At 47.6% G+C, this 10,952-nt stretch overlaps 1 protein-coding gene across 1 annotated transcript in view; it reads right to left on the bottom strand.

Annotated features, from left to right (window-relative positions):
* Positions 1-2,971: 2,971 nt before the first annotated feature.
* Positions 2,972-10,952, bottom strand: part of smad6b (SMAD family member 6b) — a 77,374-nt gene continuing 69,393 nt past the window's right edge. The window contains exon 4 of the mRNA XM_085968435.1: positions 2,972-3,889. Within this exon, the coding sequence (XP_085824561.1) occupies positions 3,348-3,889 (542 nt within the window). The 3' untranslated portion in view covers positions 2,972-3,347. The remainder of the gene's footprint in view (positions 3,890-10,952) is intronic.

The following is a 10,952-nucleotide window of genomic DNA, read 5'->3' as shown; positions in this document are numbered from 1 at the left end:
ACTTGATATTAGTGGCTGTTCCTGGATCTGTGGCCGTGTAACCGGGGTTCCTGCACCTGTTGCCATGCAACAGGGACGCCTAGATCTGTGGCCATGTACGGGGCTCTTGTACCTTAGTAAGTATACCTCTCTGTAATCCAGATTTTTTGATAAACCGGCACCACGCCGGTCCCATTAGTGCCGGATAAAAAAAGTTTCCTGTATATATAAAACATATAGATTTCCTGTTTTGTCACACCTATTTACTATGTGCCACCTTTTATTAAGCTTTTGACATATGCAACACCCAGATGTCAACAGTAACAGCAGCTCCTATCTTTTTAAAATTGGTAACACTAACACCTGCTGTTCAACCCTCCCGCCAGCAGTAGCATTGTGTTCTACGGCGCCCAGGTCCACCGCCATTTCATCCGGTTACAACAGAATCAGTGATAGACATAGCGTTTCCTCTAACCAACGTCATGGGTGAGTCATTGGTATGATGCATGTTGGGCTTAACAGATTTGACTATTATTTGCACTGTTACAGGTTCCTAAAAAAATAAAAATAATAGGCCAGTGTGAAACTCAGCCATGGTGTGCTATAAGTAACCTCAATGACCACGGGCTACGGAGTGGATTAAACAAAAATCAGCCACAGTTCCCACTCCTGGTCACAGTCCAGTGACCCTTGCTGGACTCTGCCAATGTGAACTTTTGATGCAGCACCCGTCCCACACATTGGTGTGTTCAGAGATTATTTTTTTTAGGATACAGCACAGGAGGCCATTCGGCCCATCGTGCCTGCGCCGGCTCTTCCAAAGAGCTATCCAATTAGTCCTGCTCTTTCCCCATAGCCTTGCACATTTTTCCTTTTCAAGTATTTATCCAATTCCCTTTTGAAAGTTACTATTGAATCTGCTTCCACCGCCCTTTCAGGCAGCGCATTCCAGATCACAACAACTCGCTGCGTAAAAGAATGTTTCCTCACGTCGCCTCTGGTTCTTGTGCCAATCACCTTCAATCTGTGCCCTCTGGTTACTGACCCTTCTGCCACTGGAAACAGTTTCTCCTTATTTACTCGATCAAAACATAAGTTAAGTATTGCTACAGGTGACCAGCAAAACCAGCAATGAATGATTTGGTAAAACATCGGAACTTGGAATACAGTAGCTTTTTAGGAACAGCAAAAGACTATTTGGTCAACAAAGCTCTTGCTCATTATGTCAACTCCCACCCACTGACCTTCTCACCAATGTTGAAGTTTTCCAAACTACACCGGGAACTGACATTTAGGCTTTCCGCCCAAAAATTGTCCAATTTCGTGGAAACTTTCCTCATAACTTAAAATTCCCAATAGTTAGAATTATCTTTGTTGCTCCCTTTACTACCTTCTCAAGGGCAATAATCTTGCTGGAAGGGGAGAAGGTTGGGATGTTGGTGAGGTAACTTGTGTTACGTTGAGAGTGAGACGAGGATGACCTGTGGACAGAGAAGGAGCAGTTTTGCTACAATACCAAGATCCAAATCCTAATCTCCAAATTACTAAAATCATGGCTTTGGCAATTGATAACAAACCTCAACTTGAACAGAATCTTTTTATTTTGAATTTGCACTACAGCCTTCTGATTGTTTTTTTTAACCTATTTCCTTTCCTGAGGGCTCCATCTCTTGCTAGGGTACAGGAGTCAGAATTCCACTGATACCTCCCCAAAGTAGCTGTTGGTGTGGGACATTAATGAGGGTCGGTAGGCCATTTTACTACGGGAAGCATCATCACGGAGCCTGATCCGGTCCTCATCTGACATCCAAACACATGCACATTTCAGCAGGGATCACTCCCAATGATTTCCCTCCCTCCCCCCCCCTCTCGCTATCACATATTCTAATGCCCTTACAACCACCCCAGTCTCAAATCAACAAACCCAACACAGATTGAAGAATGGAACCAGGAATCTTACTGCTTCCGTTGCTCAAGTCCACTGGTTTAGCAACTACTTACAACACGAGGTAGCTAACATGCCAAATACAAGGTCCGCCAGAGTGTAGGCCATTGGTACTCACAGGAGCTCCTGGACGGGACTCGAGGCCTCCATCCCTGGCCAGCCTGACTGTGGGAGGTTAACGGAGGTGGGCTCATGACATCCAACGAAATAAGACAAGATGATTCGAATAGGAGACAGAGCTATGGCTGCTTCCATAGAATAAGTGAAATGGTCCCATTAAAATACAACTATTTAATAGAACCATTGGCCATGTTACATAGAATTTACAGCACAGAAACAGGCCATTCAGTCCAATTGGTCTATGCTCCACACGAGCCTCCTCCCACCCTACTTCATCTCATCCTATCAGCATAGCCTTCTCATTCTTTCTCCCTCCTGTGTTTATCTAGCTTCGCCTTAAATACTCCAAGTTCTAGATTCTCACCACTCTCTGGGTAAAGAAGTTTCTCCTGAATTCCCTCCTGGATTTATTGGTGACTAGTTGTATTTATGGCCCCTAGTTTTGGACTGCCCCCCACCCTCCAAAGTGGAAATAAGATTGTTTCTCTTTGTCTTCTTGTGGAAAAGTGGCTGGTTTCCACTTGGAAGCTCCCCGCAGTGGTACAATTGAAACCCAGAGCTGACCCAGTGTGAGGAATCGTGGGTGCGGACCCACGGCAATGTTCCCGTTATGCTGGGCGGCCGTGCAGGGGTCCGGAGGTCCCGCGCAGGCTGCTTGCCGGCTTTCCAACGGGAAAAAAGCAGGCGTGCACAGAGATTTGAATGGGCCGCGCACCCAAAAAAAAATTACAGGGAACATTGCCTGTGGCCCATCATTCCGTGACGCACGGCCCCTGGAGGGAAGCCCCCCACCCCACCCCGAGCTGGTTGGGTGTATGTATGGCCCTCGTCAAAAGGCCAAAGCTGGAAAATCCCAGCCTCCTCCCAGGGACTGAAGTATCTAACTCGCCTCTGCAGCGACTTGGAACAAAGACTAGATACAACCGATTTATAATGCGAATACTTTATTATCAATGAGTGACTCATTTTTGTTGTTTTTACGGGTAAGTTAGCTTTTTGTCTGGGTACTAATAGTACGGCAGAACTATACAACAAAACTAGGCTTTCTTCCTATTTTTGCTGTATAATTTAATCTGGTGTTGAATGAGTATATATAAACCAAAGTGCATTTTCCTGTTGTGTTCTGTATTCATACACATTGCACCATACATAAATAATTACAATGTAAAAATGACTCCATATTTACAAGTATAATATATATTTCATATAATATATAAAACTTTATATTAAATCTAGGTAGATGATATTTGGAATAGTCTTGGTTTTTTTTTTCATATAGGATTTCATTCCTGGAGGTTGACTGTTATCTGTTATTGTTGAGCATTATTTCCAGCCAACACGGACAAGAAGTTATGAACTGTCTTGAATAGCAAGGACCCCAGCCTTTTGCAAAGCTGATGCGAACACTGTTAGGGTCGTATGGTCCGTCTGCGAAATCTGTATCTGTGGTTTGCTGCAGGAGGCAAGATTTTTCATAGTCAAAAACCTTTATCGAGTATCCTGGCATCACCTTCCGAACGATCAAAGTCCGAGAATTGGGAATGTCCAGCGTCGGCGAATTGACAAAGATCGGGTGCTCGCTCCGGTTGTAGGCCCAGACCCCATCCGGCTCTTTGCTCAGCAAGATCCCATAGCCGATTTTGCTTCGAGTCCTTTTGACGGTCTCACTCCTGTTGTCCAGGGCCAACTGTCCGAGGCAGAAGCCGTTCCCGTGAGGTAGGTCGTAGAATATACTGACAGACTGTTCATAAACGGTGTACAGACGCCCAACCCTGGTGCGGTGCTCCCAGTACGCCACGATACACCAGTGGCTCTGCTTCATCGTGTCGGGCGAGAGGCTGGCATCTGGAAGGGAGAAGAGAAACCAAACATCAATGACACTCGCATCACCAACACCCACAGGCAACACAAGAGGCTCAACATCAACATGGTAACCGAAACATTCCTTCCTTAAAATACCAGCCCTCCCTTCTACATTACTCACGCCAACCCTTCCAATACCTGTGCTCTTACTAGACTGAAACAGGTTGGTGAGTGGGTGTGCACCATTTCACTTGAATGGTGAGGAATGCCCAGTAGCCCAATTAATGATTCCGGGGGGAAAATTCAGTTGCTTTGCACCTCCCATTAGCACCCTAAGAGGGCGCTAACGGGGCGTAAAGCAACTAGCGCCCTGGCGCGGCGCTGCCACGCCTCCCGCAAAAGTCAGCAGGAGGTTATCGGTGGTGGTAACCGTTAGCGCCCCGCGTGCTGACGTCATCGCCGCATACAGTGCCCCGCCGCGATCTTCGGTAGCGCCCCAACTTACCGCCGGACGCTATGTCCAACGGGGTCAGGGGGGGCCTACCTGCGGCTGGGGAGAGGTGCCGGGCAGCCATTTTTGTTGCTGGCTGCCTGCCAGCACCTGCCCCCCTCTGCCGTCCCCGGCCTCCTCTGCAAGCCCTCCCCCGGAGTGCCGGCTGCGCTCCGTGAGCCGGTTCTCTTGCCGGCACTCCGATCCCTGGTGGGGGTGGCGCTGCGCCAGGCCCCTCCCCTTTAAGAAGGGGAGGAAGGCCTGCAGTACCGCCGCACGTAGTGCGGAGATATTCCCTCGAAGCGCCCCAAGAGGGAGGCGGGGCACTTCCAGTAGCACCCCGCTTCCCTCTTGGGGCGCAACCGATGAATTTCGGCCACCGGGGGTGCTAACTTTTTCGGGGCGCTAAAAGTAGCCCCCCGGCGAAGTTAGCAGCCCAAAGGGGGCGCGACTCAATTTTTCTCCCTCTGTCCTTCCAAACCTGGCTTGTGCGTGGAGAGTGTTCATGGAGCTCTGTAACACCAGGGTGAGGTACTGTTGGGTGTGGGTCGGTGACGGGTGGTGGAAACGGTTGGAGCAGATGAATTAAGACCAAAGAAGAAGTTGTGCATCGTGCAACATTAAAGTGTATTTTAGATGAATTTTCCTACAGGCCATTGGTATCACACGGCAAATCAACCTGGTAACAACACCGAGGTCTCCTTTATATTAACAATGGTTATGAAATATTTTTTTAAATTTGAATATAAGAATTACAGAATTTACAGCACATAAGGAGGTCATTATATCAGCTGTGGCTCAGGTGGTAGCACTCTCAGTAGGTCATTGGTTCAAGACCCACTCCACAGAGACTTGAACACAACAAAGTCTAGGCTGACACTCCCAAGGCAGTACTGCAGGAGTGCTGCACTGTCGGAGGTGCTGTCTTTCGGATGAGATGTTAAACCAAGGCCCCGTTTGCTCTCTCAGGTGGACGTAAAAGATCCCATGGCCACTATTTTGAAGAAGAGCAGGGGAGTTATCCCTGGTATCCTGGCCAATATTTATCCCTCAACCAACATCACTAAAACATTATCTGGTCATTATCACATTGCTGTTTGTGAGAGCTTGCTGTGTGCAAATTGGCTGCCGCATTTCCTACATTACAACAGTGACTACACTTCAAAAGTATCTCAGCCAGCGATAGCAAAATACTGCAGATGCTGGAAATCCGAAATAACCTCTACTGTGGTTGACACGGCCCTCGACCGTGTCCGTTCTATCTCCCGCACTTCTGCCCTCACCCCTGCCCCTCCCTCCCGGAACCACGATAGGGTTCCCTTGTCCTCACCTTTCACCCCACCAGCCTCCACATTCAACGGATCATCCTCCGCCATTTCCGCCACCTCCAAAGTGATCCCACCACCAAACGCATCTTCCCCTCCCCTCCCCTCCCAGCATTCCGTAGGGACTGCTCCCTCCGAGACACCCTAGTCCACTCCTCTATCACCCCCAGCAGCCCTGCCCCTGGCACCTTCCCGTGCAAGCGCAGGAGATGTAACACCTGCCCTTATACCTCCCCCCTTCCCACTGTCCAGGGCCCCAAACACCCCTTCCAGGTGAAACAGCGATTTACTTGTACTTCTTGCAATCTAGTATACTGTATTCGCTGCCCACAATGCAGTTTCCTCTACATTGGGGAGACCAAACGCAGATTGGGTGACCGCTTTGCGGAACACCTCCGTTCAGTCCGTAAGGGGGACCCTGAGCTTCCGGTTGCCTGTCATTTTAATTCACCGCTCCATTCCCACTCGGACCTCACCGTCCTTGGCCTCTTGCATTGTTCCACGGAAGCTCAACGTAAACTCGAGGAACAGCACCTCATCTTCCAATTAGGCACTTTACAGCCTTCCGGACTCAATATCGAGTTCAACAATTTCAGATCATAATCTCGGCCCCCCATTACATTTTTACTTATATGTTTTATCCACACCTTTGTTTTGGTTTTTCCCTCCCACCCCCCCCTTTCCTTTCTTTTCTCTCTCCCACATGGCAGCTGTCTCCCATTCTGCCAGCGCATTTCACACCTAATCCAGAGCCGTCTTTTGTCTCCACTAGTCCTATCACCATCTCGTCTCGTTTTGAATACCTCTTAATGTCTCTTCTTCTCTTTTGTTCTCTCCCAGCCCAGCCTCTTAACCTATTTCATTCCCTGTGCCTCTTTAGTCTTGATAAAGGGTTTTGACCCGAAACGTCGACTCTAATTTCTCTCCACGGATGTTGCCTGGCCTGCCGAGTTTTTCCAGCATTTTCTGTTGTTATTTCAAAAGTATCTCTCTGGCTGTAAAGCGCTTTGGGGCGTCCCGAGGTCGTGAAAGGCGCTATATAAATGCAAGTCTGTCTTTTCATTCCACTCATCGTACCTGTGCTTGCTGTTCAATGGGAGCTGTGTAATTACATTTCCCTGTATCCTTTTATATTATTCTTTTACAAATATCAAATTCCATTTTAAATATTATAATCTCTGCAGCAGAAACATTGGCCCAGAAATTCGGGTCCCCACGCGCGAGTACTCGCTGGGTACTCACGCGTAGGCCCAACGAAAGTGCCGGTTTCGTGCATGCGCGGGAAACCGGAACTTCCGTTCCCTTGAAAGAAGGGGTTGACAGGTGGAACGCGTGCGCCGGAGAGGCAGCGCGTGCGCATCGAACTTATGTTTTTTTGGCCGGGTTCTCTGGGAGGGTAAGTCCCCAGCGGTTACACTTTTAAAAAGCAGGCGCAAGGCCTGCTTTTAACAAGGTAAGTGGTGAATTAATTAAAATTAAAACATTTTTCCCCACAGGTTTATTATTTTTAAATACTTTAAAGAAAGGTAAGTTTATTTTTAGCCCCGTTAGAAAATGTAATTAATTTTTTCAAAAATTTAAATTATTGTTTAAAATAGTTATTTCATGTAATTTATAGTTATTTTAAAAATGTGATTTAAAAAAAAATTATTTGACGTTTTAGTTATGTTTTGGGGCTTATAGTATTTATAGATTTTACAGTTCTTCCTATCAAATTTATGAATGAAGCATTCCCTGCTACCATTGGCTCTCCATGGCCCACGTGATCCCAGGGGACGCTTCGAACTAACTGCGCCCCTGGGATACGCAAGCACTGCGCGCCGGCAGTTGGAGGAGGCCCAGGATCGGAATCCCGCGGGGGCCCACAGCTCAACGGCCGGCGCGCTAGGTAAGTGCAGGTCGGGGGCTTGCACCCGCGGGAAGCCCCCGACCCGAATTTCTGGGCCAATATCATTTATGTTATCGTCGCCAACTATTGTATTAAAAATCTCATCTTCACATGGACTTCCTGTTGTCATGATTTTGGGTCAAAATCAGAACTGCCCATGAAAATTTAGAACACAAATCCAGAATGCAAATCTTGTATGTAAACAGTTGGCTGTAACATGTAGTTGCAGGCTGTGGTGTGGTGGAGTGAGATACTGAAGTCTCCCAATTCCATTGCCATCTTGTATGTCTTTCTAAATAAATAAAACTTATAGTTATCAACTGACTTGGGCACACCAATATCTTCCAATAAATTGTCAAATTTATGTTATCACCATTCTCGACTGACTGTCTAACTAATGTGACAAGTTGAATCATTTGACATTAGCATGTTTGGTGGAATAGTTCATTACAGCGGAGGGGAGTCCACCCCTTTACCAATATAACCGAAGACTTGGGCTCTCAAAAGGATTCATCTAAATGTCATCATGTAAAATGTTCACTGTGAACTCCAAGAATTTTCTGGTGATGGGATTGGATTCTGCTGTGACACTCCTGCAGTTGAGGAACAAACTCACGGTCTAGGTGGATAAGCGAGGATAAGCAGAAGTCCTCAGGTGCCTGGGGAAATGTGCCCAAGGAGATTGTAGGCACCCAGGTTAAACAGGGGAACGCAGATACTGGTTACAACAGACGTGGCGCTAGATTCCGCCTCGATAGGCCAGCATCGCAACCTCAACGCTGAATGGGCCTCCTCCCCCTGGCTCAGTGGTCACACTGGGACCGTTTGGGGTGCAACTTTGCAGTAGTCGTGCGTGCATGTGAAAGCTTAGCACATGATGGCTGTTCCGATCGCCGAACCCCCCCCCCCCCCAGTGTAACCTCAAACAGGGCGGGCTGGACCGGGCGGCAGCACCGATCGCAGCGGAGGCAGATCTACAATCTCAGCGGGAAGATTCGCCACTGCAAATAAATGGAAATGGCACCCGACAATTCGGCGAACTCACGATCCGTCTCCACTCCCCCCACCCCATTGCACCAAGCCTTGCGTGGAAACGCAAACTCAGAATTACACCCAACATTTCCCGTGCAGCCTCAAGCACGAATCATTTTTCTGCAGCAACTCTCGCATTTATGGCCGTCCCTCATCTCGCTGAAAAGACACGAAGCATTTCACAGGCTTTTACAGAGCAGTGTTGGGGCAGGTGTCACTGGCCATGGGGGCTGATGTGTTAACGATACTGTACAAGAAATGTATTCCATATTCAAATGCATTCGATTAAATGTGGTTTTTCCTGTATTGTATTTATACCGATCGACTAAACAAGCCTTGTGACAACACTGGAGTGACTTTGATTTATAAATATTCTCTATGATTAAAGCTCAATTGCCAGCCCACTTCTGGCCAAGTGTTGTGTAAAATAGTATTGCTGTACTGCAAAGCAGGAGGCAATTAATAACATTTACTATAAATAACTACAAACTTTCCAATGACAACCTCTTCTATTCACAATCATCTTTACTATTTAGATCATTTTGTGCTCATCAAGGAGAGGGAAGTTAGAATCATAAAATGATACAACACAGAAGGAGGCCATTCGGCCCATCATGCCTGCACCGGGAGTTAGTGCTTGTAATACAGTATTTTCCGATTTCAGGCACTCAATGTCACAATCAAGCACTTCCAGGTCTGGTAAAGCAGGAGTTAGATGCAGAGTAATGCTCCCTCTACACTGCCCCATCAAACACTCCCAGGGCTGGTACAACACAGGTTAGATACAGAGTAAAGCTCCCTCTACACTGTCCCATCGAACTCTCCCAGGGCTGGTACAACACAGGTTAGATACAGAGTAAAGCTCCCTCTACACTGCCATCAAACACTCCCAGGTTAGGCACTGGATGGGTTAGATGCAGAGTAAAGCTCCTTCTACATTGCCCCATCAAACACAGCCAGGGCAGGTACAGCACAGGTTAGATATTGAATAAAGCTCCCTCTACACTGTCCCCATCAAACACTCCCAGGGCAGGTACGGCACAGGTTAGATGCAGAGCAGTGCTCCCTCTACAATGTTCCAACAATGTACTTCTGCAATGCGCCCTCTGCTGCCCCAGTCTGAGATTGGTAGATTTTTGCCAGCCAAGGATATTATAGATATGGAGCCAAGTGGGGTGGAGGGAGTTGGGATACAGATCAGCCATGGTCGCATTGAATGGCGGAACAGGTTTGAGGGGCTGAATGGCCGCCCTCCTGTTCCTACGAAATGTCATTTCCCGCCGCAGCTTTCTGAGGCTACAACTGCTAATTTGTGCAAGTTGGGCAGGACCCGAGCCGAGACTCATTTCACACAGAATCCTCAAGGCCAACAGAGAAAGGCTGACTTTCATCTCTTCAAACTGGGTTAGGATGTTATCTTGTGCCAAGTCAAGAGCGGAGCTGTGGCATCAGAGCTTCAATACGAAGGTAGCTGATGGAAATTCCATTAAAAAAAATCATCAATTATTGAGGTTTCCTTCTCAAAAGACAGAAGAAAAAAAAAACTTTACTTGGAACTTGAAGATGAGGAGATTTTGCGCATCCACTTTATAATATTAAGACACAACCCAATCATTAACTGTACGGCCCAGCCCAAAACCAGACAGATGACAAATCCAAGTCCCAGAGGTGTAAAGGAGTCTGACTTGACCAACTGAGCTATCCAGTCTGCGTCACAGGGTGAATCTACGTTTCGACAGCAACGTTACCCGTTTCCCAGGAGAACGCATTTCACGTACAACAAATTACTTTGGAGTGCAGCGATTCTGATGCAGGTAACCGCAGCAAAATCCCATTTTTGCACACAGCAAGATCCCAAAAACAGCTACGGGATGAATTGGTTGAGCGAGGGATGTGGGCCAAGGCACCGGGCGATCTCCCTGCTTTTTTTGAAAAGCTCTACAGCAGGCGTTGGAACAGCCACCCGAAGCCATGGACTAGGCAGATGGGGACGTCGGTTTAATCATCTCATCTGAAAGGCGTGCGCACCTCCGACAATCTAGCGCTCCCCTCAGTGCTGCTACACTGGAGTGTCAGCCTGGATTAGGTGCTCACATCCTGGAGCGGGACTTGAACCCACAGCCGCCTGCCTGAACCAAGAGGCGGGAGTGCCGAGCCAACCATTAAAACTGCGGCTCAACAGATACAGGCGAGCCGTCCCCCTTCGATTTAAAAGGACACAGAATCACACACAAAGAAAAGTGCAACTCATAGACCTGATTCTATGGTACTTGCAAAAATGCTACAGAACATCATGGGGTAAGATATTAAGGACAGGATCGCAATGCTTCAACTAAAGCCAGGTTCTGGAGAAGCTGTGTGTGTGCCAGG

Source organism: Somniosus microcephalus, chromosome 27 (assembly GCF_052327205.1).
Source record: "Somniosus microcephalus isolate GS21.2 chromosome 27, FLI_Smic_1.0, whole genome shotgun sequence".
Classification (NCBI taxonomy): domain Eukaryota; kingdom Metazoa; phylum Chordata; class Chondrichthyes; order Squaliformes; family Somniosidae; genus Somniosus; species Somniosus microcephalus.
The sequence above is the reverse complement of the archived record's forward strand: the minus strand, read 5'-3'. Positions and strand labels throughout refer to the sequence as shown.